Below are 27761 nucleotides of genomic sequence, written 5' to 3' on the forward strand. Positions count from 1 at the left end.
CAGTGTTTTAAAAAAGTCTTAAAGGAGGGAACAGAAACAGGAAAGCAGAATTTTAGGAAGTAAATTCCAAAGTTTAGAACCATGACAGAAGATTGAGTAGAAGTTAGTGCAAGACATAAGCAACTGAATTATGGATGAATGGAGGTGTACTAGGGATAATGGAAAGCCATCAGGGAAATTTTATCACATATAGACTGAGCCATTCCAAAAGGCACAGATAATATTTCTGACAGTAAATAATCCTCTGGATGAGAGTTTGCTTGCTGAGCTGGAAGGTTAGTTTTCAGACGTTTCGTCACCATTCTAGGTAACATCACTGTTCACTGATGATGTTACCTAGAATGGTGACGAAAACGTCTGAAAACTAACTTTCCAGCTCAGCGAGCAAACTCACATCCAGAACCTCAACCTGAGCTACAAATCTTCTCAAAACTCGCTAGTAAATAATCCTAGTTGAGACAAAGAGGGCGATTTTACAGAGCAGCCTGGGCTTGTGAACGGCTAAGTGGTCAAGTGAATAGAATGTGGTCTTTGTATCAAGAAAGGAAGAAAGAAATACATTTATAAAGCAATTTTCACAATAACTAGAGGTCTCGATGCATTTGAGAGGCAATGAACTAATTCTGAAGTACGGTCACTGTTGTAATGTTGTAAACTTTCACATTGACTGTTAGTTTGGTTTTTCTATCCATTCTCTGAAGTACAATTGGAGCTGAAAGATCTTGGAGATCAAATTTAAGCAGTGGTGAATGCACGAAGCAAATCTTTCATCACTTGAATGCAGACTGGTGGTGTAGTCATTGAAATGAACTACATCAATAATTTTTCAGATTGGCTGGTAGATGGCAGCAACTGTATTGGAACAGTTTGGTTGGAAGTATGGTTAGTTCTTTTTTATTTGTTCATGGCATGTGGACATTGTTGACTAGGTCAGGATTTATTGATTATCCTTAATTAACCTGGAGGTGGTTGTTATGACTTTACTCTAGAACCACCGCAATGCTTGGGGTATAGAAAGATTCAAAATGTTGCTAGGTGGGGAGTTCCAAGATCTTGAGCCAGTGACAACAAAGGAATGGCAATATTCTTCCAAGTCAGGAACTTTCAGTTAGTGGTATTCCCAAGTACCACCATCACCTTATCAAGGCCAATTAGAGACGAGAAATAAATGTTCACCAAGACAGCAAGACTCTCATCCCCTGAATGAGTTTTTGAATATTTACAATGGTATACAACTTGGAGGGAAATTTGCAAGTATTAACGTTCTCAAGATCTGCTGCCCTTAACCTCCTAATGGGCAAGTTCTCCTTCATCAACTCTGCTGGTTATATCCTCAAAGAATTCTAGCAAATTGCCAAACATGATCTCACTTTCACAAAAACATATTGACCTGTCTGATTGTGTTAAGCTTTTCTAAATATCCTCTTATGTCTTCCTTAATAATGGAGTCTAGCGCCTTCCCAGCAAAAGATGTTAGCTAAGTAGTCTATAGTAATCTGCTTTCTGTATCCCTCCTTTCTTGAACAGGGATGTCTCATGAGCAGCATTCTCACCACTGAACCAGTACTGCTCAATACTCTGGATGAAAATGGAGGATTAAGGATATGCCGGGCCATGTGATTACAACAGGCAAAAACAATTTCACTGTTGTGGTACATCATACTTCCTAGATGCCCAGTTTGAAGCTGCTAGATCTACTCTTAATTTATCCTACCAGGAATGTTGGCAAGGTTATCTAGCTAAGCATTTAAAAGCACATATGTAAATGAGTTGGAGAAGAGTTTATTTCCAGGTGGACAACAAAGGATTTGAAGTCGGAAAGTGATACGGGCATGTGGAAGATGCAACTAAGTGATTACATATTTTTATATTAGTCGTTCATGGGATCTGCATTTCTTTGATAAGACCAGCATTTACTTCCTTTCCCCATGTTCCTGTAAGGTGGCAATGGTGTTCCGGTGACAACTGGTAGTTTAACCTAGGGGCAATCACACCTTGAGCAAGAGGAGATATTGAGAAGGAGAGTCCTTTGGGGTAACCTCAGGTGATGTAGAAATGCCAAATTAATTTCAGTCAAATTAATCTTTTGTGTCCATAACTTTTGTCTTTCAGGTATGCTGGAGCTCTTAAGATGCTAGTTTTGAAACACTTCAAGATCAGAGAACCAGAGATAAGCATTTGCAAGATGATATGATCTGACTAAGTTAGCAAGATGATAATAAAATTAGATTCAGTGAAGACAAAACAATGAAAATAATTACGGAACAATACAAATTCAGAACACACAATAGTAAACTGGTGAAACGTGAAACAAGTTGCTACTAGCGGTTCATTATTCAAACTGCATCTTAATCCTCTGAACTCTATGGCAGTGGAAGCTTTAAAAAACATGTATTTAAATTATGTGACTATTCATGACTAATATTTATTTGAATACCATCTTCCATACCCAGTGGCACATGAAGTAAGTTACTTTGTCCACTACTTTTGTACACAGCAGATTGTGCTCTGAACTATTTCCATGCCTAGGACTGTCTCTTACAGAGACATTTGATTAGTTTGAGTGGCCTGGGGTGAGGTGAAGGCAGGAGCAAAAATACTTAATAGTCCATTTTAAATATCAGCTGGGAATGCAAAACAAAGCTAGCTTACCTGTTTTAAAACTTCTATTAAAACTAAACAGAAAATGAAATCTATAGCTAAATCTCTTCGCTCAAGCAGATAATCTCTATCACGATGTTGTTCATCCCTGAAAAAGAGAACAAATTGGTGAAAAATTATCATTTTCATGATCTAGCTTTATGGAACTGGAAAGAAACACTGCACTCAGCCTTTCTCATGATTGTCCGCACAAAATTAACGAATCAGTTTAAATTTAATCTCAATAATTATGTGAAAGTAAACTGCAGTTAGTAACAAGTGTAGCAGAAATGCTTTGATATTTTGATAGACATGCCCTAAGCTCAGCAAGCGTGCACATTCCCCTTCCCAGCCTGGCTTCTCTCTGTGCCTATCCCCTTGGAAAAAAAATACAGCCCATAAATAGCACTTTCGAAACCGCACTTATTTATTTTCCATTTTACATCATTGTCTCCACCTTTGACCACATTCTCCCTAACGAAACCATTATTTTGCCTCATTGTGGCCATTCCAGGAGCACAGCTACCAATTTGTCCATTCCATTAGCATGGTTCAAATTCAGCGGGTAACAGGAACAGCAAATGAAACATTGGCCTTTATTTCAAAGGGACCGGAGCAAACAAGTAGAAAGGCTTTGTTAAAACTATACGAGGTACAAGTCAAACCACAACTGGAATACTATGAACAATTTTGGGACCCTCATCTAATGAAAGGTATACTGGCATTGTAGGCAGTCCAGAGAAGGTTCACTTGGCTGATACCAGATATGGGCGCACTGTGATACGATGACAGGCTGAGTAGATTGAACATGTACTCTTTGTAATCAACAAGAATAAGACAGTGACTATGTTGAAACAAAAATTCTTCATGAGCTTGACAGTGCTGACGCAGAAAGGTTGTTTCCCCTTGTGAGACTGCCCAGAACAGAACTGGGAGCGGCACATTTAAGACAGAGATAAGGATGAAATTCTTTTCTCAGATGGTAGAAAATTTGTGGAATTCTTTACTACGAAGGGTTTTTAGAGGCTGGGTCATTAAGTATATTCAAAGCTGACAGACAAGGTTTTTAATCAATAAAGAGAATAAAGGGTTATGGAAGAAATGCAGTTTTCTATAGTTTTAGTAAGACCTCCCTATTTTTATGCTTCATTCCCTTCATTCCTTACGAGGTGTATGTTTATGCACCTTGCAGTAATGAAGTAAGATAGTTGTTCTGTCAAGTCTCTAGTTAGTTGAGTGTCAAACACCATAAGGTGTGGAGCAGAAAACAATAATGCAGAAATAAATTGACAGCCTTGAGAACTTGTCTACACTGAACAATTAGCAACAGTCTGACTCTAATTCTCATCCTATGCCTCCTAATCATAGAATCCACTGCTAGCAGGAATAGTTTATCTTCATGTGACATGCTGTGTGATCTGGTTGTCACGAGGGTGATAGAACCTTTCCTCATTTTTGAGTCTTTCGTCAATATAATTTTTGGTTTGGAGCTGTGAACTATGAGCGCAAAGCTACCACTCACCTTTGGGACTGTGAGCAGCTGCTAGTTTTTTGCTTTTTAAAACAAAACAGAACAACAAACTAATATTTGCTTGTCAGGCCAGGCAACTGCAGGTCAATTCTTGCTCAAAGAATGCTCCAGATGTTTCCGTTCGGGACATGCATTCTGCTCAAACAGCTAAAGTTACCAAGGGATTCATGGGGAGACAACTAATATAAAAGAGACAGAGAGAAAAACCAACCTTGAACTGGTTTTGGAACTGCATCATCAGTAGGTACTGTGCCTGTGAAATCTACAGGATGTAGGTTTGATTACTCTCTGGCTATCAATACCAATTTATTAAAATTTTGGAGAATAGAACCTCAGGTATAAGCGAATATTCCTGAGGTTATCAGAAGCAATTTGCATGCATTGTTGTCGACAGAAACTGAGCAAGATACAATCCCATGTGCTTGTGATGTTATGAATGGGGGATCTGGAAATGGCCAGTTACATTTTTTTTAAAATTACAGTCACATAGCACAGAAACAGACACCTCGGTTCAACCAGTCCATGCCAAACATAATCCTAAACTGAATTAGTCCTACTTGCCTGCTCATGGCCCAAATCCCTCCAAACCTTTCTTCCTCATGTACTTTCAAGAAGCCCCTCAACAAATACATGCTTAGGCAGGGAATAGAGAGATCCTATAAAAGACAGTTTTAGTAGTGAAGGGCAAAATGTGCTAGCGCAGGCTGGGAGGGCCAAAGTTACTATGCTGTATCATTCTTTGTTCTACTTAACTGAAGTGCCTTTTTAGCATTGTAACAGCACCTGCATCCATCAGTTTCTCAGGAGGTTGATTCCACATGTGAACGGCCCTCTGTGTAAACAATTTGCCTCTCATGTCCTTTTTTAAAACTCTCTCCTCTCACCTTAAAATTGTGTCCCCTAGTTTTAACTCCCCCATCCTAGAGAAAAGACACGTACCATTAACACAATCCACACCTTTCATGATTTTATAAGCCTCTATAAAAGATTACCTCTCAGCCTGCTATGCTCCACTTAAAAAAGTCCATAATATCCAGCCTTTCTTTATGACTCCAACCTTCGGTACTTAATTACATCCTGGTAATTTTCTTCTGAACCCTCTCTAGTTTAATAATGCTCTTTCCATAACAGGGCAACCAGAAGTGGATACAGTACTCCAGAAGAGGTCTCACCAGTGTCCCATACAACCACAACATGCCATCTCAACTCCTGTAACTTAAAGGTCTGAGCAATGAAGACAAGCTTGCTAAACGCCTTCTTAATCACCTTGTCTACGGTGATGTAATCTTCAAAAGATTATGAATCTGAATCCTTAGGTCCCTATGTTCAACAACACCACCCAAGACCCGACCATTAATTGTACAAGTCTTGCCCCTGTTTGTCGTACCAAAATGCAATATCACATATTTATCTAAACTGAACTCCATCTGACATTTTTTAACACCATTGACCCATTTGATTAAGATCCCTTTGTAATCTTAGAAAACCTCCTTCACTGTCAACTATGTCATCAATTTTGGTGTCATCAAACTTACTAACCGTCTGTTCTACGTTCTCATCTAAATCGGGCTTCCAGTCTGTAAAGCAAACTTCTACCACCAATCTCTGTCCCTTGCCATTGAGCCAATTATGTCTCCATTAGCAAGCTCATCCTGAATCCCACGTGACCTAACTTTAATAATTAGTCTACAATGTGGAATCTTGTCAAAGGCTTTACTAAAGTCGAAATAAACAATTTCTACTGCTCTGTCCTCATCAATCTTTTTGGTACCCTTAAATGTGTCTGTTTGTCAGTCTTTCAGACAGTGGGAGGGTGAAATCAATGAAGATTGCATGAAATCATTCAGCTGATTTCAATTACCTTGTAGTTGAACCTGGCCCTGCCAAGCCTGCATTAATAATAAATTAATAGAGCATAGAACATAGAACAATACAGCACAGAACAGTTGCGCTGATCTGTAAACTAATCTAAGCCCATCCCCCGACACTATCCTATCATCATTCATATGCTTATCCAAGGACTGTTTAAATGCCCCCAATGTGGCTGAGTTATCTACATTGGCAGGCAGGGCGTTCCACGCCCTTACCACTGTCTGAGTAAAGAACCTGCCTCTGACATCTGTCTTAAATCTATCACCCCTCAATTTGTAGCTGTGCCCCCTCGTACAAGCTGAAGTCATCATCCTCGGAAAAAGACTCTCACTGTCCACCCTATCTAATCCTCTAATCATTTTGCATGTTTTTTAACTGTTTTGTTTAAGCTATAAACTTGGTGTCTGATATTGGTCATTCACAAAGTATGTTGGGGTTGTGTAGGACACTGGTGAGACCTTTTCTGGGGTACTGTATCCACTTCTGGTTGTCCTGTTATAGAATGAAACTAGGGAGGGTTCAGAAGAAAATTACAAGGATGTTACTGGGTACAGAAGGTTTGAGTTATAAAGTACAGTGCTGGTTATTCAAGGAGCCTGGTAAGGAAACATTAGGGTGAATTTTGAAGGTCACTGAGTGTTTTAATTGCAAATACAGGGATGGGAGGCTGATTTGATTTAGCTGTCTGTCTCCGCAGCATAGGAAGGCAAAAACTCAAACAGAAACCTAATTAATCCAAGTGACAGTTCTCATACTTTTAAACAATCGCTGAAAGGAGAAGCTGCATTTTGGAATTGGGAGAGAGGTAGTGGCTCTGCTGGCGAAGCAGAAGAATGTGTCCTGCCAATAACCAGGCAGAATGCGTAAGAGAGATAGGGTTAGGGTTAGGGTTAGGGTTAGGGTTAGGGTGAGTTTGGTTTTCTATTTGAAGGGATTGGAATACAACTGCCAAGATTTTTGGAGATTCAAAGTGAGCCTTATTGGTGAAAATCAGATCAGGAGTGGAATGATGTGTGGCATTCCTTACCACAGAAGGTTATTGAGATGTGTCATTACGTAGGTTCAAGGCTAAGATTAATTATATTTTTAAATAGTAAGGGAGGGGAGAAGGCAGGAAAGTGGAGTTAAAGATTATCAGATCCGCCATGATTTGATTGAATGTCGGAGAAGACTTGATAGGCTGAACGGTCTACATTGCACCCATATTTTATGATCTTATCAATTTTTGAAGAATACCAGAAGTTTTAATCTAGCATTTAGGGAGAAGTGAATGCTGAGAGCTGGAAGTTGCAATAGATTCGTTATTGATTAGTCAACAAGTGGACTCTGATTGGTAGAGGCATCGAAAATGTACTAGTTATTCATTGTTAACAGTTAACTTGTTCAAATTTTATACAAGGCAGATTGACTCTGATTAGTCCAGACATTGAACCGTACATAATGAGCCAAAGAATGGCTGTCCACCTTTTGTTGAGTTGAAACAGGTACAGTATGCATACGCGTTCTTTCTGTCCACAAAGAACAGCGTCCTATGTAGTTACCAGGACATGCAATTGACCCACACTGACAATCTTAAATTAGTTATCAGCGTAACACTTCACACATTCAAGATCATTCAGAAAATATTGTCCGATCACAGAATCACATCAAATATTGGACAGTGTTGAGAATTTTACAACCCAGATTTAAATTGGTTATGTGAGCATCTCGCTTGATGCAAACAGATGAAGGGAAAGATGTTTACTATAATCCACCAATTTTTGGGACGTATAAGCTACAAGCCTACTTTCATACTGGCACTGACTCATTTGAGAGATAAACAGAGCATCCTTCTGGCTCAAAAATAGCATCCTGTTAATACCTGTTGTGCTCCTACTGCATTGTACATTCTTACACAAGCTACACTGTGAACAATTTTAGAAATGTTTTCTGGTCATCGAAAAGTAAGAAAATTAAGTTACCCCTTTGATTTTGTACTTGATCGTGGCCTGTATTCATAGGATTCATCTTCTGTTCCATTCTGCCGTCTGTACCAGTCAAACAAGGTGCGAAGTAGAGAGGGAAGGCAGTGTTCTGCTACTGAGCTCATCGAGCTAATCACCTGCAAAACACAAAACAGCACATAAATAAACCAACTCTCAGCGTGTAAAGTACCCAAATGCTTCTTCAGATGATAAAGAAAAATGCTTTACTTCAACCCAGCAAACATTGCCACAAACCCATCACTGTTGCTTGCCTTGAAAAGCAATTCAACTTCTGTCACCAATACTTTTTTAAAAAATACTATTGATAATGAATACTGAGGCTAGTACCCAGAAATCTTCAACTGTCTATGGTCCCTTGTGTGTTAACGTAAAAATGTATTGACATAATAAAATCCAAATGGTTCATGGATGTCCTTTAGGAAAGGAAAGCTGCAGTCCTTTTCCAATCAGGCATGTATGGGATTCTAGTCCAATCCCAGCACTGTGACTGTAAACTGTCTTTCAAGGTGGTTTACCAAACCTTGAATTTGTTAGGGATAGGAAACAGATATCTCAATTCAGCAATACATCTGTCTGAAGTGTCAATGTCAACTACTTTCACTATACGGTGAGAAAAGATATAGGAGAAGAATTAGGCCATTTGGCCCATCAAGTCTACTCCTCCAATTGATCATGGCTGATACATTTCACAACCTCATTCTCCTACCTACTCCCAGTGCAGAATGATTACCGATTATATAACAACCCAAGAGGTAGCATTTGTTAGCTGATAATAAATAAAATAAATACATGAATGACTTCGGAAAATAAGTCTTCTGCGGCACATATGGACGCTAAATCTGCTTTAAGGTACACAGGAGTCAGTGCTGGACCCCCAACATTTTATAATTTATATCAATGATTTAAGTAGACGGTTTCAAAAGCACGTCATCTACATTTAATTTCCAGTTTGTTGTGAAGTAAATATAAGGATGCGTTAAGTGAGTGGGCAAAAGTCTAGCAGATGGTGTGTAATGTGGAGAAACGTGAAGATGTTCACTTTGGCAGCAAGAATAAAAAGGCCGAGTATTATTAATGGTGAACAACTCCCGAATTCCCAGGTACAGAAAGAGTTGAGTGCTCAAATGCACGAGTCATAAAAAAGTTACTAAACATGTGCAGCAAGTGATTAATGTGGTTAATGGAATGCTATCCTTTATTATTAAAAGAGCAATTCAACAGAAAAGTAAGGATATTTTGCATCAAATACACAAGGCATTGGTGAGACCACATTTCAAAAACTCATGTTTTGCTCTCCTTATTCAAGGCAGGACACAAATATTTTGGCAGGTCAGAGGAGTTTTAGTAGATCATACCTGGAATAAACGGGTTGTATTATGAGGAAAAAATTGGGCAGGCTAGTCTGGTTTTCATTAGAGTCATCACGAGGGGTGAATTGTCTAAAGTTTATAAGATCCTGAATGAGCTTGACAAAGTGGACATGGAAAGGATATTTCCCCTTGATGGGTCACTCCAGAACTAGGTGACACTGTTTCAAAATTGAGGATAGCAATTTTAGGACAAAGGTGAGAAGAATTTCTTCCCTCTGAGGTTTGTACAACTCTGGAACTCTGCCTCAGAAGGCAATGGAGGTGGGGTAACTATTTTTTAAGGCAGAGGCAAATAAGTTCTTGTTAGGCAGGGGTTCAAGAGGAATTCATAATACTAGCAGTTCAGGTATGGTCTTATTGAACAGCAGAGCAGGCTTGGCCAGCCTTCTGTTCCAAATTCATATCTTTGCACATCAATCAAACAGGTTTTGCGAATGTGTATAGGTGCCAGGTTTTTTCTCTGCCCAGACTATTTTTAAAAAAATTAAATTTAAATCTTCAAATCCCACAGGATGCTCATTCTGTCAAATAAAGCAGGCCTCTTGGTGAGGAGTGTTGTTACATAATCATTAGTACCACAAATCAAAAAGTGAGTGATTTCAAGTGGATGAAGTTAAAAAGAGTAAAAAAGTCCTACAAAATGTTGTATAATTCACAGTCCTCTCATAGATTACATTCTGCTAATCTAACCATCAACATTTTACAGATATATTTGTCAAGAGTTCAAACATTAATCTGCATTGTAAGCAAAGATGGGCTTAACTTCACATTCCTCCATTTGACAACTTTGTTTGTGCATTGCACCAATAGGGATTGCAAGCACAACAGCTTTTGTGCTCCTAAGATGCTGCTTGGCCTGCTGTGTTCATCCAGATCCACACTTTGTTATCTTGGACTCTTCAGCATCTGCAGTTCCCATTATCTCAGACGCTAACAATTCTAGCTACTTTGAAGGTTCTCTGCCTGAACGAGGGAAATACAGGGAGAAAAAGAACATCTTTAACAAGTGCTCTGTTTCTCTCAGAAATATGGTGGTGCTCTGCACTCAGTTGCTTTTGTAAATGCATAAATTTGAATCCAGATGGTTCAAATCCCTCAACTGACATAAATTAATATTTAAAGTCACATATAAAACAGCTTCAAAACTTGTTTCCAACTACACTTCAGTCAGGAAAAAAAAATTTGTAGTAACATAAGGTAGAAGCTTATCATATTTACCAATCAACGCAATTTTTAAAAAAACTTTGTTTGATTAGCAACTCTGGATTTCAACGTATGCAGTTCTGGTGACCAGTCATCAGATTGGAAACATTAACTCTGCTTTCTTCTCATAGATGCTGCCAAACATGCCGAGTCTCACCAGAAATTTGTTTTTATTTCAGATCTCCAGCATCCCCAGTTTTTTTGATTTATTACAACACAGGGAGAGTTATTTGCATTTATCTCTGAAATGCTACAGTTGTATTTTGAAAATTGGTAAATCTTACCCATCGAAACAACTTGCTAGCTGGTGCTTTCACTCCTCTGTGATCACATTCATTATCTTTCAGATTGATCACTGACTCAACTTCCAGGTTCCAAACCCTGGTCATAGCCACCTCCTGCCTTAATCTTCAACCTAGTCTTGACCATCTAGAAGTTATTTGTACTTCTATAATCAATACTAAGTCTGGCACCAATCCTCACACTTGGCCTTGAATCGATTTTTAGCACTGAGAATTTATTTCACAGTGCTTAATTATTGTCAAGCTCTTTGAGAGAACCTGTAGTCAGGAGGTGCATGCAAATGCAACCTCTTACATTCTGAAGATTTTAAATCACTGGGAAAACTAGATTTAAAATAATCATTCAGCCTTATTTTGATTTGTTCAGGTTTGTTAAGTTACCGCTCTCTTCGAACAATCCAACTTGATCATAGAATTACCGAAGCAGGTCATTTAGCCCGTTGAGTCCATACTAACCCTTCAAAGAGCAATGTTTCCACCCCCAGACAACCCCCACCCCCTCCGCCCTCATTACTTTGCTCTTGCCTCATTACTGTCTGGTCTAAACATGAACAATAGAGCTAAATTCCAAATACAAGGGTGACTGCCCTAGACAAAGAAGCATCAAACCAAACGCAACACGGATTCCCAGTAATGGAATTAGTGGAAAATTCTTCACTGGTTGGAGTCATACTTAGCCTAAAGATATCACCGGTTTTTGCAAGCTAATTAACTCCACTCCAGAATACTGCTGTCAGAGTTCCATGGGATAACATAGCAATGCCAATCACCTTCAGCAGCTTTCTCAATGACCTTCTTCCGATCCAAGATCAGAATGAGTATGTGTCCTAATGACTAATGTTCCATGCCATATGCAACTCGACAGATATTGATGCAGTACAAACCCATGGGCAGCAACTGCTGGATAGCATTCATGCTGGGACTGTTAAGTGGCAAGTATCACTCATAACCACACAGTTGCCAAGAAATGACCATCACCATCAACAGACTATCGAACCCATCTCATCTTGACATTTGATAGCATTACCATCACTGAATCACCTACCAACACCACGGTATGGATTACTATTGACCAGAAACTGAACTGGATCAATCAGTTGGAACAAGTAACCTACCTTCTAGCTCTCCAAAGCAAGCCTCTCAATGATCTACAAAATATGATCTACAAAAATGTGTGATAGCATTGCACCTACCAAACATGTTCAAACAACACTCAAAACGCTTGACACCATATCAGGAAGTAGGTTACTTGCACGACACATCATCAAAAAATGTTTTCATCGAGTCCTTCAATCAGTGAGGCAAAGCTGCAGTGTGTATCTTCTACAAGATGCACTACAACAAAATGCCAGGATAATAAAATGTGAGGCTGGATGAACACAGCAGGCCAAGCAGCATCTCAGGAGCACAAAAGCTGACGTTTCGGGCCTAGACCCTTCATCAGAGAGGGGGATGGGGGAAGGTCTCCAAGCCTCCGCTTTGCAGAACACCTCCGCTCAGTTCGCAACAAACAACTGCACCTCCCAGTCGCAAACCATTTCCACTCCCCCTCCCATTCTCTTGATGACATGTCCATCATGGGCCTCCTGCACTGCCACAATGATGCCACCCGAAGGTTGCAGGAACAGCAACTCATATTCCGCCTGGGAACCCTGCAGCCATATGGTATCAATGTGGACTTCACCAGTTTCAAAATCTCCCCTTCCCCTACTGCATCCCTAAACCAGCCCAGTTCATCCCCTCCCCCCACTGCACCACACAACCAGCCCAGCTCTTCCCCCCCACCCACAGCATCCCAAAACCAGTCCAACCTGTCTCTGCCTCCCTAACCGGTTCTTCCTCTCACCCATCCCTTCCTCCCACCCCAAGCCGCACCCCCAGCTACCTACTAACCTCATCCCACCTCCTTGACCTGTCCGTCTTCCCTGGACTGACCTATCCCCTCCCTACCTCCCCACCTACACTCTCTCCACCTATCTTCTTTACTCTCCATCTTCGGTCCGCCTCCCCCTCTCTCCCTATTTATTCCAGTTCCCTCCCCCCATCCCCCTCTCTGATGAAGGGTCTAGGCCCGAAACGTCAGCTTTTGTGCTCCTGAGATGCTGCTTGGCCTGCTGTGTTCATCCAGCCTCACATTTTATTATCTTGGAATCTCCAGCATCTGCAGTTCCCATTATCTCTAACAAAATGCCAGGGCTCCTTTAACATCACCTTTCAAATCAACAACCTCTACACCAATATTTAAGTGCAAATATAAGTTAAAAGCAGAAAAGTTAAAAATGCACCAACATTACTCTCTCCCAGTGTATGTATGTTCTATGCTCTTCCAAATATACCATGGCTTTGCCATCCATATCTAACTTTAATGTTTTTTGAAATGTTTCCTCCAACCCAACTAATATGTTACCACGTGTAATATTAACAAGTTATGAATTGCTCTTAAAAACAATGATTACAATTGCAGCTGAATAGCAGATCACCGGACTATTTTCAATGCAGTAAGTTCATCACAAAAGAAAGAAAAATTCTCAAGATATGACTATTACTGACTAGATCACATTTCTCAGCCATTGCGAGTTGTGTGATTGTGATGTGGGTCTTTTGCTTGAACTACTGCATTTCCTGAAACATTATACTCAGTGTGAATTATGTGTACAGGTTTAGGCGTGTACATTGGAGAAAGTGCATAAGATGTTTATAAGAATGGTTCCAGGAATGAAATTCAGTAATTAAGGGAGAGTGATGAAGTTTGGACTGTTATTCTTGGATAGTAAGGCTAAAAGGAGATTTGGTAAGGGTCTTGAGGGAGGGTTGGCTTAGTTGTCAAGGAAATAACAAAGTTAGTGGAGTGGCTTATCTTAATCTTAAGAACAACGTCCAAGAGCTCCTCAGAACTGTTAGAGCCAAGCATGGAAAATGTAATGGAGAGATTTAAGGAGATGGTTGCAGTGCTAAAGAGTGTCTGGGGCTTAGGTTTTGCTTACCAGAGTGAGGCTGAAGCATTGGGTGATTTTGGTAGAAGTTGGGCCGAATGGCCTTACTTCCACTGCTATGTCTTATGGTCTTAAAAGAGTGGCCCAATACTATGGTCTTGTGTTTCCTTCGGATGTGCTAAGAGAAAGAACTGATAATACCAACATTGTTGAGCTTGTCTGCTTCATAACAACAGGATTCATGATACATCAAATACTTGATTATGGTGTAATAAGAATTCAAGGATGAGTTTCAACAACAGATTCCTATCTGAGGCAGTTATATATTATTTTAAAATAATCTAGTCCTAGAAATTACATCTGTTAACGTTCTGTGTGTAATACCTTTTAACTTTGTCAATTTCTTTCAGTTAGCTACTTTATAATGTCAAGCTTTTAAATATTTCATGCCAATAATACAATTTCCCAAATTTTGTGTTGAAAGCTTTCAAATTTGCTGAAACAAATAAAACTGTGCCAGCATCAACACTCAGTTTACAACTAAAAATTTCCATCAGGATGGCTCCAGATCAGATCTTTTCTGCACTGAGTTAATAACTCTTGAGTCGAATCATAAAAAAAATGGCCTCAGCATTTTTGGAATATGGAGGAATGGAAGACCAAGTCAGTCAAAGCTCCTGTTTCTGACCATCCCAGTGGCTTCATACATATGATCATAAAAGGCCAGCAGAGGTTTTCCATCCAATGATAACTACCACATGATATCAGAATAAGTTACAACACAAACCAAACCTGGGAGAAAGACGCGCAAAACACAAGAGCACATTTAAATTCAAATTCCTATTTAAACACATAAATGCACAAAGACCTCAGTGCATGTTGACATGCGCCCTATCCACTCCATGTTAATTATTGGGGCAATATGTAGATATTATAGTCCATTTCCTATGTATTACACCAACAACTCATTATTTTCATGAAAGTTAATATACTACTATAACAACTGTAGCTTGAATACCATTGGATTTAAAAGGTAAAAAATAATTTTGGACAGTAATGCAAGTATCAGAATTAATTGCAAAAGTACCTTTGCATATATAATCACACATAATAAACAGTAACAAAATGTTGGCTCTGACGGCATGAATATTCTTATGTCATAAAATGTAATACAACAATTTTCTTACCTGATCAAACTGTAAATCTTCACCTCTTTGCAATGACCTGGACAATGGTTTCTCCTAAAATGTAAATAATTAGAAAAAGAAAATTGTGATTAATAACATCATTCAAATAGTATAAATTATTCTTCATCAATAGTACCTGAAATGGTTGAGGTTAAACTACAAAACTGGAGTCAATCACTGCAGATGACTGGAATCTGTACTGAAAATAAAAAATGCTGCAGATCACATTAGGTCAGGCAGAATCCATGGTGAGAAAGCAAGCTAACGTTTCGAGTCCAGATTACTCCTCTTCTGAGCTGATGTGAAATGTGGAGGAGGCAGCATTTATGCAATAATTTGTTTTGGGGGGGGGGTGTTGGGGCAGGTCAAGTGAGGCAGGTGGAGTGAACAAAAAAAAACAGAAAATTACAGAGCAGGAACAGGCCCTTTGGCCCTCCAGGCCTGCGCCGGTCCAGAACTCCCATCTAAACCTAAGATGCTGCTCGGCCTGCTGTGTTCATCCAGCCCCACACTTTGTTATCTTGGATTCTCCAGCATCTGCAGTTTCCATTATCTCTATCTAAACCTGTCACCTATTTTTCAAGGATCTGTATCCCTCTGTTCCCTGCCCATTCGTCGATCGGTCTAGATACATCTTAAATGACGCTATCATGCCCTCCTCTACCACCTCCACTGGCAACGTGTTCCAGGAACCCACCACACTCTGCATAAAGAACTTTCCACACACATCTCCCTTAAATTTTTCCCCTCTCACCTTGAAATCATGACCCCTAGTTATTGAGTCCCCCACTCTGGGAAAAAGCTTCCTGCTATCCAGCCTGTATATATATCTCGTGATTTTGTAGACCTGAACTAGGTTCCCTCTCAACCTCTGTCTTTCTAATGTAAATAATCTGAATCTGCTCAACTTCTCTTCATAGCCAGCGCCCTCCATACCAGGCAACAGCCTGGTGAACCTCCCCTACACGCTTTCCAAAGCGTCCACATCCTTTTGGCGACCATGACTGTACGCAATATTCCAAATGCGGTTGAACCAAAGTCCTATACAACTGTAACATGGCCTTCTTGACCACTCTATCTACCTGCGTTGCCACCTTCAGGGTACAATGGACCTGAACACCCAGATCTCTCTGTGCATCAATTTTCCCCAGGGCTTTTCCATCTACTGTATAGTCAGCTCTTGAATTGGATCTTCCAAAATGCGTCAATTCGCATTTGTCTGGATTGAACGCCATCTTCCATTTCTCTGCCCAACTCTCTAATCTACCTATATTCTGCTCCATTCTCTGACAGTCCCCTTCACTATCTGCCAATCCACCAATCATAGCGTCGTATGCAAATTTGCTAATCAGACCATCTATACCTTCCGCCAGATCATTTTTGCATATCACAAAGAACAGTGGTTCCAACATGGATCCCTGTGGAACACCACTGGTCACAGCTCTCCATTTTGAGAAACTCCCTTCCACTATAATTCTGTCTCCTGTTGCCCAGCCAGTTCTCTATCCATCTAGCTAGTACACCCTGGGTCCCATGCAACTTCTCTTTCTCCATCAGCATACCATGGGGAGCCTAATAAAACGCTTTCCTGAAGTCCATGTATATGAGATCTACAGCCCTTCCCTCATCTATCAACTTTGTCACTTCCATAACGCCATAAAAGAAAAACACAAACTATGTCACATCTGGCAAGAACTACTGCAGCAATTTTGTTACAAACATCACATAATCCCCTTTAACCCAGCAATAACCATAAATAATGTTTGGGAGAAAGGATGTTAATAGCTCAGATTAAGTGATCAGAATGCGAGAATGGCAAAACGATTGTGTGTCTAACTGCCCGACTGGAAAGAACATACCATGACCCCACATCTGAATATGAAGCCATTGTTGCCAGGACTGTCACCCTTTGGGGGTCACCCCTCCACCAGTGCCTCCAAACTTAGTCTCCCAACTCCACTTCTACGTCCTTCCCAAAATCCACAACCTCCACACACACCAAAAATTTTGGTATCATCTGCAAACTTACTAACTATACCTCCTGTATTCAAATCCAAATCATTTATGTAAATGACAGAAAGCAGTGGATCCAGCACCGATCCGTGTGGCACTCTGCTGGTCACAGGGCCAGTCTGAAAAACACCCACCTCCACCAACCTCTGTCTATTTATTTTTAATGAAAGAACATACAAGCATAAAAGTGCATTACATAAAAGAAAAACTCAAACTATATCATACCTGGCAAGAACTATTGCAGCAATTTTATTACAAATATCACAAAGATTAATCCCCTTTAGACCAGCAATACCCATAAAGATGCTCAAATTTCTGTGAGGAGTTACCCTTAAATTCACATTAAAACAAACTGCTATTCTCAACTTACTACTATTTACATCAGTTTCATAACACTCATCTTCTTCTCTGACAGCCCCAAATGCTTTCTGCTTTTTTTTTAACTGACTTCTGAGCATATTAGGACTTCTCCCCAGCGCTGACTGCATGGAAACTGCACCAATAGCATCTTCCATTGTTATCGCCATTTCTCCCAACATGAACCTGCTGTTGTTCCTCTCCCTGTCCCCTCAATTAATTCAAAGTTCAAAATTACTGTCTGATCTTCAAGTTTAGATTTTCAAAGAACTGAAAATCACTTTCCAACACTTTAGAACACAGGTTCTCAACTAATATACTATAAATCATCATAACAAATAGGAAGGGCTAGGATTCTGTGAACTGACTAAATTTTAGAAAACAAGATCAGAATGCTGTAACATGAAGCAAGTATGTAATTGGTTCATGAGCGTTCTCGTTTATCTGTTGAGACTTGTGTAATTTGCTAACATATATCCTAAACGTAAGCTTAAAGCAAAGCTGGGCAGCTTGGTTGAGTGGAATTCCCACCTAGCAGCATGTAGGGAACTGTGGATGCTTCTCATGGACTAGACAAATACACGATCTGAAAGTAACACCAGCTGTAGAAACATGAGCTCCAGGTTTCAAAACTTGGACAATGTCAGGAGTTATTGTAATGCAAAGCTTAGAACTTTATTCTGGGGCAGGTGGGAAGTGTACAAGGAGGACTGCTTGCATCTTAACTGGAGCATTACTTGTATCACCAATGTGAGATTAGCTGGTGCTATTGGGAAGAATTTAAACTCACTTGTCAAAGGATGAAAATCTGAGAGGGAATTCAGACAGGATAAAAACAAGGCCTGTTATGAGAAGTGAACACAAAAGGCATAAGTGAGAATAGAAAGCCCTAGTTAACAAATGCTAATATCAAATGGAGTCAAAAGACAGAATAATGTTAAAAAGGCAGAATTAAAACGTTGTTCATTTGAATGCATGCAGCATTGTGAAGTCAGGGCACAAACAGAAATAAACAAAAATGATACAATTGCATTAACAGGTGTTATGGTGTAGAATGTCCAACTGCAGCTAAATCCACACAATATCTAGGTTTGGGGTGACCATCTTTGACAGGAGAGAACCTAAACAATTACAGGAGTTGCTGGAAAAGCTCAGCAGGTCTGGCAGCATCTGTTATGTTTGAGGGAAGGTCACTGGACCTGAAACATTAACTCTGATTTTTCTCTTCATAGATGCTGCCAGACCTGCTGAGCTTTACCAACAACTTTTGTTTTTGTTCCTGATTTATAGCATCTGTAGCTCTTTCGGTTTGTAATCTAAACAATCACCTCCAGACATTCAATAGCATTGCAATTGTGAAATGCCTTAACAGCCTGAGGACTACCATTCTTCAGAAACTAAGTGGATTGGCCATAATTTAAAAATACCACAAATAACTCAGGGCCCAAGCACAGATCTTTGCAGACCCCATTTGTCACTGCCTGCCACTCAGTAAAAGATCCATTTATTCCTACTCTTTGGTTTCCTGTTGATGGAGGAGATGGCAAGAGACAGTGTATTTGGTGGCATCACAATAGAGATTGCGGAAATGGTAAAAGGATGATATTTTTGGATATGGCAGTTGGTGGAGTGGAAAATGAGGACAAAGGGAACCTGAACAAGCTTCTGAGATGGATGGAATGGAGTAAGAATAGAAATGTGAGCAGTAGGGCAGGCACAGTTGAGCACTCTGTCAATCACAATCAGGGGGAATACTCAGTTGAAGGAAAAGGAAGGCATATGAAAAGTGCTGTTGTGTTCTGAAAAAGTGGAAAGTTGGGCTTGAAATATTTTTCCCTCTCAGTCTACACTGATGCTGCCATACTGAAGAGTTACTTCAGCATTATCTTTTTATTTCAAGTCTCTAGCATCTGCAATATTTTGCTTTTAATCTTATTGTGCACGACATACTGCCTAGCAAATGCGCTGAATACCACAACTAAAGCTCAGTGTCTCCTTTCAGGTACACCGTTCAGTTAGTCTACAGAACTTAGAAAAGAACTGGTTCCAGTTCAGAAAATACTAAACATTTATTGTTCATCACCTGCAAGCGCATGAAACTGTTACACTTTAAGGCAATACCACTGAAGTATATCTCTAAGCTAGCAATCTAAACAAACCATTATTGAAACTGACCACATTTATTAAACTCACACTTAATGGAAATGATTATAGGTCAGTGAAAATTGCTACTTTATTATTATTTGTTATTCATGCTGCATGGGAATTATATGTTTAACATAAGCTATTTTAAGCAGTTCCTTGTTTAAGTCTCAAAATAAATTTTCAATATATCTCAAAACAAATGATTTGTTGCTATGACAGTTCAGTGTACACTGGCTGTCCATTTAGATCAAAGTTCAACCCCACAACTCAACTGTCCTGACATCAAAACATTTCTTTCTCTTTCTTTTCAATCTCAAAGCAAATTGTCCACATTATAGTGAAGTAGTCGTGTTCTCAGGATTGAGGCACATTTCAGGGCATGTTTAACAGAATTAATTTGCATACATTTAAGGAGAAATAACATGCGCTGAACAAGTGGCCAGTCTTTTCATAACCTGCTTCCCAAGTTCAAAATTAACAAAAAAAGACAACAGCAAGTGGATAAGTGCGATGGGAACAGACGTAAACAGTAATTCAAATTTGGACAAAGATTTGACCATTGGAATTAGGATTTAATGAAATGTAGGTGTATATTTGCTCAATATTAGTCGATTCTAGTTTATCCAGCCCAGTTCAATTCTCGCCCCATTGAAGTCGGCTCTTCCTAAAATGACGGTAAAAAGGACAAACATTCTACACCTTATGACATAATGATCACTTTCCCCAAATGCTCCCCAACTGAGACTTAGTTTAATTGGCCTGCACCATTCCAAAGGAAAATGTCTGGTAATGCCTCTTTTCTTGTTGGAGTGGACACTTCTAGAAATGCTTGTTCCTCACTGTTGTCTTTACACTGTTATCTCAATCTCTATTCAGGTAATTGAAGTTCTCCATGATAACAATCTATGATGCTTGCAGCTTTCTGTAATTTCCTTGCAAATTTGTTCTTCCATATTCTTCCCACTAATTGGTAGACTACATCAAGCTGTATAATTGCACTCTTTGTGTTTCGCAGTCGAGCCAAATTGACTGTGCTTGGACGCTCTGATACATCCTCTTTCTATAGCACAACAAGTTTTACTGAACTATTACTACCACCTCTCCTCCAATTCTGCCTAACTTTTCTGAACACATCATAACCAGGAATACACGACACGCTTCATTAAGCCATGTCCCTATTATAGCCACAATGTCATAATACCACATAGTCATCTGAACCTGTAACCCACCAGTTTTACTAGTTAATCTCTTAAGCATTCAAGTGCACAGTTAACCCTGATTTATATTCCAGCTCTTTCTCCCTTCTGCAAGTCCACCTATTAATTTATTTTCTTCTATTCTAATGTTATTTGCCTCTCCCAGCATTTTGTATATACTAGTCTTAATCTTTAATATAATCTCCTGGTTCCAAAGACCCTGCTAAATTAGTTTAAAGCACCCCTCCGTAATAGCATTTGCAAAGACTCCACAAGGAATTCAGTCCTAGACCAAGTTCTATTGAGTTCCCCTCCCACAGACAGTCCTAGTGTCCCAGAAATGTAAATCCCTCCCTCCTGCACCATCTTCCCTGCCATACACTCATTATCTTGTCCTTCTATTTCCACACTTGTACGTGGCACTGGGAGTAATCAAGAGATTATTACTTTTGAGGTTCTACTTGCTAATTTCCAATATGGCTGCCCGAATTCTGATGGCAGTAACACATTCCTCGTCATATCAGAGTTGTTAATACCAGCTGTGAGAACACAATTTATGCATCCTCTGGCTGTTCGCCCCTCCTTGGAAGAATGCCCTGTAGCCTGTGAGCAACATGCTTGACCCTGGCATTAGGGAGGCAATACATCAGCCTGGTCGACGACGTCAAAGCAATGTAGAGAGCACAGAAAGGATTCATGAGAATGGTGTCAGGGACAGAGACTGGAGAAATTGGAACTGCTTTCCTTGGATCACCAAAAATTGAGAGATGACTTGGTCGAGATATTCAAAATTGTAATGAATTTTGACAGTAGATGGGGTGAAACTGCGTACACTCGTGAAGGGTTCAAGAATTAAAGGGCACAGATTTGAAGTCATTCGTAAAGAAAGAATAAGAACAAGGAAAACCACCTGCTACACTATTATTGGTTAAGATGTTGAATTTCCAACTATGTGTTTAAGGTAGATTAATTGAAACATTGAAAGGAAATTAGACTGTTACCTGAAAGGCAACAATGTGCAAGATTAAGGAGTGAAGACAGAAGGAAAACAGTAAAGGACTGTTCAGTTGGAGAGCTGGTCAAGACATGGAGGGCTAAATGGCCTCATTCTGAACTGTAAAATCATGTGCTATACTTTTGGAAAATGCAACAATATCTATTAATAAAGTAGCAGCAAATCATTTAGAACATCATAATACAATCAAGCAGAATCAACATAGCTTCATGAAAAAATTGCACTTAATAAATTTAGTAATATTGTGAATATAATAAGCAGGGTGAAAAGAAGAAACCAGTAAATGTGTGTTTGGATATCCAAGAGGCATTCAATAAGGCTACCATAAGAAAGCTTGGTGGTCAAAACAGGAGTTCAGAGTCTGGAGTCTCTTTTCGTATGAAAAATCTAGCTACACAAAAGAGAATAGTTGGGATAAATGGCTCATTTTCAGGTTAGCAAACTAAAATCAGTACGGTGCCATACGTGAAAGTGCTGGAGACTCAATAAGTACAATCCATGTTTATGATTTGGATGATAAGGTAAAGGTAGGCATGAAAGCTTGCTGTGAGAACACAATTTATGCAGGCTTTGGGCAGCACAGATAGTGATCAATTGGTTTTGTGGTTAGTTGGAAGAGAAGGTGTAGACTTAGAATCACCTATATTTCTAGATTTTTACCCTAAATACTTTGTATCAGAGACACTGGAAGGAGACCCTGTCCAAGTCCAAGGTAAATCTAGCTAAATTGAAAACCTTGTCATAGTGCTACAGTTTACTGAAATGTAGTACATGTCACCACTTGATCTTGTCTTCAGCAGATGACATATGTACCATTTATCAGAAAACATATTCGGTTACAGTCAAACACATGCAGGTTGTAAACTGCTTAAACAGTTATTGAATATTAAACCAGGTAAATGAAAACTGCTTAGCACAAAAATAATTACAAATAATCCTGATTTCCTTTTAATGAAAAGTAACTTCTTGTGCATGTGCACACACAGACACACTGATCTATGAAACATTAGCCTTTTTTTATTTATTCGCAGGATGAGGGCATCGCTAGGTAGGCCAGCATTTATTGCCCATTCTGAATTGTCCAGAGGGCAGTTCAGAGAAACCACACGACTGTGGGTCTGGAGTCATGTGTAGGCCAGACCAGGCAAGGATGGCAGGTTCCTTCCCTAAAGGGCATTACTGAACCAGGTGGGTTTTTCCTGACAATCGGCAATGGATTCATGGTCATCACTAGATTTGTAACTCAAATTCCACCATCTGCCATGGTGGGATTCGAACCCAGATCCCCAGAACGTTATCTGGGTCTCTGGATTAACAGTCCAGCAATAATACCACAAGACCATCACCTCGCTAGATGTACATCTGTAATATCAGATTATGTGATCCAGCCATTCCCTCCTGCAAATCTCTATTACAGGGTTCACACATTCCTTTAAAAGGGAAGTTAATGTTTGCCTGAAAAATGACAATGACACAGAAATATGGAGAACACAGAAGAATAAAATCAGATTAAGTGGATTAAATGCAAAAAAACAGCTTCTGGGCTTTGATAATTTGTTTTATTGGAATGAAACTCAACAACCAGTAAGATTCCTAAATTAATCCTTCCTTAAAATAGTCACTGGTGAAGTATAGCAATACTCCCTATTGTGGTGAAAACAATCCTGGCAATTTTTTTTTTTTAAGGACATTGACACTAATGTTACAGAGGTCTTGACACAGGCCTAAATGGCTAAAATTGGTAGAAGTAAACAGACAAGTATTACACCTTCTGCAGCTGCAGGAGAAGGGGGGGGGGGGGGGGGGGTTGGTGTTGGGAGTGACAGTGTAACACTTGTCTGCTTATTTCTTCCTTCTTCAGTATCTGAGCACATTTTCCAGGTGAAGCAGTGCTTTTCCTGCACTTCGCACAATCTAGGCTACTACATTCACTGCTCACAATGTCGTCTCTTCGACATTGGGGAAACAAAGCGGAGACTGGGTGACCGCTTCACAGAACACCTATATTCTGTCCGCAGAAAAGATCCTCAGCTTCCCAATTGCCTGTCACTTTAACAGACCACCCTGGCCAATATCTGTCTCAGGCTTGCTGCAACATTCCAGAGAAGCTCAGTCTAAGCCGGAAGAACAGCACCTCATTTTCCACTTGGACACCCTTCAGCCTTCTAGACTCAACAGAGTTCAATAACTTTACGGGTTCAGTTCTGCCATGTCCTTAAACTAACCTCCACACACCAGACCTTATTATCACAGTCTACTATAACACACAACCCATTGCCAGCCACTAACAGTCCCCATTAATAGCTATTCAAACTCGTAGACAGATCATTATCCACTCTTTTGTTTGCCCCACTTCTCTTTTCTCTCTTTGGGCTCTGTCCCCACCCATCGTTTATTCCTTACCCCTCCCTCCAATCTCCTTTCTGAAAACAAACGGACATTTTTCTGGTTACTGTCTGTTCTGAGGAAGGGTCACTCAACCCGAAACGTTAACTCTGATTTCTCTCCACAGATACTACCACACGTCAGTCATAGAACTGGACATCATGGAAACGGTCCCTGCCATCCATCTTGTCCATGTCGACCAGATATCCTAAATTAATCTAGTCCCATGTGCCAGCATTTGGCCCTTATCTTTCTAAATCTTTCCTATTCATATGCCCATCCAGAGGCCTTTTAAATATCGTAATTGTACCAATCTCCATCACTTCCTCTGGCTGCTCATTCCATATATGCACCACTCTCTGCGTGAAAACATTGCCTTTTAAGCCTACTTTAAATCCTTCCTCTTTCACCTTAAACTTTTGCCCTCTAATTTTGGACTCCCCATTTGGGGGAAATGACCTTGGCTATTCCCCTATCCTCGCCACTCGTGATTTTATAAACCTGCTGAGCTTTTCCAGCAATTTTTGTTTTTGATTCTGATTTACAGCATCCGCAGTTCTTTCAATTCCTGAAGCACCAAAAACCATGCATTGTTCCTGACTTCAGAGGATAAGATGCAGAACGGGAGGCAACTTTTTCACACAGAGGATGGTATGTCCGTGGAATGAACTGTCAGAGGTAGTGGTTGAGGCTGGTACAATTACAACATTTAAAAGCAATCTGGTTAGGTATATGAATAGGAAGGGCCCCAAGTGTTATATCTAGTCATCTCTTGAATACATTCAAAATTTCAGCATTAACTACTTCCTGTCATAATGAATTAAACTCTTTGGGTGAAGAAATGTCTCCTCATCTCCATCCTAATGGTCTACTCCGAATCCTCAGACTGTGACCCCTGGTTCTGGACACATCCACCACTGGGAATATCCTCCCTGCATCTACCTTATATAGTCCTGTTAGAATGTTATCAGTCTTTATGAGGTCCCCCCCCCTCATTCATCTTAACTCCAGGAAATGGCATCAAAGGTTACGGGGAAAAAGCAGAATTAGTGTATTGAGTTGGACGATCAGCCATGATCGTAATGAATGGCAGAGCAGGCTTGAGGGCTGAATGGCCTCCTCCTGCTCACATCTACGTTTCTGTGCAAGTGTTTAGAGGCATATGGGCCAAATACTGGCAAATAGGACTAGATTTATTCAGGCTAGCTGGTCAGCATGGACGAGTTGGGCCACATGGTCCGTTTCCATGCTATACATCTCAATGACTCTAACTTCATTTTGATTCACCAGAAAGTAATTCACTCCCCTGAAGTCTTGGAGAAACTATGGTCAATAAGCTCTATCAGTCAGCAATTATACATTTTATATCAGTAAAAGGGTGGTAAAGCACTTAATAAAGAATTGTACTGCTCATCATACTAGCCATGTCGAGCTCAAGTTCTTTCATCCACAAGGACTCAAATCCACATTTGTCAAGTATTTAAATCATTTACAAATGATTATTCTTTGAATAGAAAAATAACAGGATATTTCAGGGGTGAAAGATTTCCAAGTTGTCAAACCTGCTGAAGCTCATATCAGTTCAACGTAACATTCTATAAGCAAGCGGCACGAGCATATAATATTTCAGAATATTAATAACAAACCTATTTACCAGGTCTGGAGTGATAATTTGACAGTCAAAGCTAGAATTATTATAAGTTAGTGCATTGTGCCACAATGCATGGTTTCTGAGCTTTAACTTTGAACCATGTAGCTTGGTAGACCACATACTTTTAAAATACATCCTGCAATTAATTGCTGAACCTAACCAATTTTAGTTTTCTGATTTGGGATTTACAGGCAATGAAACAAAAGAGCAAAATACATCTCCCGCCCGATACCAATAGGATCTCAGAACTGAAAAGGACAACAACCATTTTAAAAAGTTCATATAGAACTGAGGTATCTTGGACTTCAGGGATAAGAATTCCACAGTTTATGGGGTCATAATTTGATTACCTTTCTTCTAAGTAGTATGTTAAACCTGTCTGGATTAAAATATCTAATAGGAAAGATTTCAGATTACGTTCACTGTGCTTAAGCCATTCTTTTCTTTCAAACTGTTTCCTACTATGTGCTATTTCTGTTCTGTAACTAATGTTCTATAAAATTCCACAGATGTAAAACATTACAACAAGATGAATCTCAACAGATTTCTCAACAGTGCATCTTCAGCTTTATCCCTAGTTTCAAATAGGTGCTGAAACAAATCCTGCTTTAGAAATAGCCATTTGTCTTCATTCAAAATTCCAGTAAAATTATGATTCATTTTAAAAATAAACCTTCACTTCTTACGTTATCTTGTCTATTTAACTTCTAATTTTTGTGGAGTTATCAGAATTTTTTTTAACAAGATGAAATGACGGCATCGGTTCTGCTAAATATGCATTAACATTGTCATCTAATTTTCTCCCATACAGAATGACGAGCACTACATTACTTGAAAAAAGTGACATTCCTATAGCTGTAGACATAATGGAAGGGGAGCAACGGTTTGTAAAGTGAAGAATAAGATCAATATAATAATTATCTGTTGTCATAACCCACGTTGACTGGATTTTTAAAAAAATCAACTAACTATAGAAAACCATGTAGAAAACCGCTGTAGGCACTAAAGAAATATCACAAATTACCTATCACCACAAAAATCAATTACATTTTGGTCAATCCCCTATGCCAAGGTGTATGTAAACCGGACTAAATGGTTCAAACATTTTTACATCACCCATGTTATAGCCAGATTTTTAAGGCTAAAATAAAAGAGAATACTGGAAGTTTTTTGATCAGATTTCAAGTCCACTGGCTGTATACATAAAAACAAGAAATCACTGTTAAGCAACACATTGCATTGCATTTTCATCATACTTTTAAAGTAGAATAACATTCCAAACCGCTTTGGAAATGAGGAAAAAGAACAGAGATCCAGCCATTGAGAGAAATTTAATTGAAGAGATGACATTGAAAAACTTTTAAAAGCAATGAAGGAGGTAAACAGCTAGAAATTTAAGAGAGGGATTTCCAGAGGCTCAAAATTTCTCTGTCTGCAGTTGCTCAGCAAAGATGGAAGGGGCAACAATCAACACGACCACCTGCCCAAGGCTACTTCAATACAATCAGATATAAAGCAGCATTAATGGGGGACTTCACAGCATTTCTCCAACTTTAATTCATGGTCATGGAAGGTACATGGGGACTGCTCAAAGTGCAGTTTGGCAGGGGTATGGTAGCTCTTGTAATAAGAAATCAACTCTCTTCTCTTAAGAGATAGCAAGAACTGCAGGTGCTGGAGTCAGAGTTGAACACAGTGTGGAGCTGGAGGAACACAACACTGTGTCCCTCTTGTCTTAAGGATTGTTTAAAGCTAAAATTCTACTTACCAATGGTTCAGCCATTACAACTTCAATCTTTTTTTCAGCCTGAACTGTGAATTCAGCAAAGAGGCTCTTAATAACATATTCCCCAGGTTTGATGTCCGGGTCAATGGCAATGTTTGACATTGTGACACTATTCTTCTCCCAGGTGGGATTGCTTCCTGGAGAAATACGCCGCCGGGTTACAGTGCTAACAGGTGCTGATGCTGCATGA

The 27761-nt window shown here is 39.6% G+C and overlaps 1 protein-coding gene across 8 annotated transcripts in view; it reads right to left on the reverse strand.

The window, feature by feature from the left end:
• fryl (furry homolog, like) overlaps positions 1–27761 on the reverse strand; it is a 361259-nt gene that overhangs the window by 230815 nt on the left and 102683 nt on the right. For all 8 annotated transcript variants that reach the window (XM_048544223.2, XM_059647684.1, XM_059647683.1 and 5 more), the window contains exons 2-5: positions 27554–27753; positions 15024–15077; positions 8005–8144; positions 2653–2749 (exon numbers count right to left, since the gene is read on the reverse strand). In XM_048544223.2, coding sequence (XP_048400180.2) covers positions 2653–2749; positions 8005–8144; positions 15024–15077; positions 27554–27753 — 491 coding nt within the window. The remainder of the gene's footprint in view (positions 1–2652; positions 2750–8004; positions 8145–15023; positions 15078–27553; positions 27754–27761) is intronic.

This window comes from Stegostoma tigrinum, chromosome 1 (assembly GCF_030684315.1).
Source record: "Stegostoma tigrinum isolate sSteTig4 chromosome 1, sSteTig4.hap1, whole genome shotgun sequence".
Taxonomy (NCBI): domain Eukaryota; kingdom Metazoa; phylum Chordata; class Chondrichthyes; order Orectolobiformes; family Stegostomatidae; genus Stegostoma; species Stegostoma tigrinum.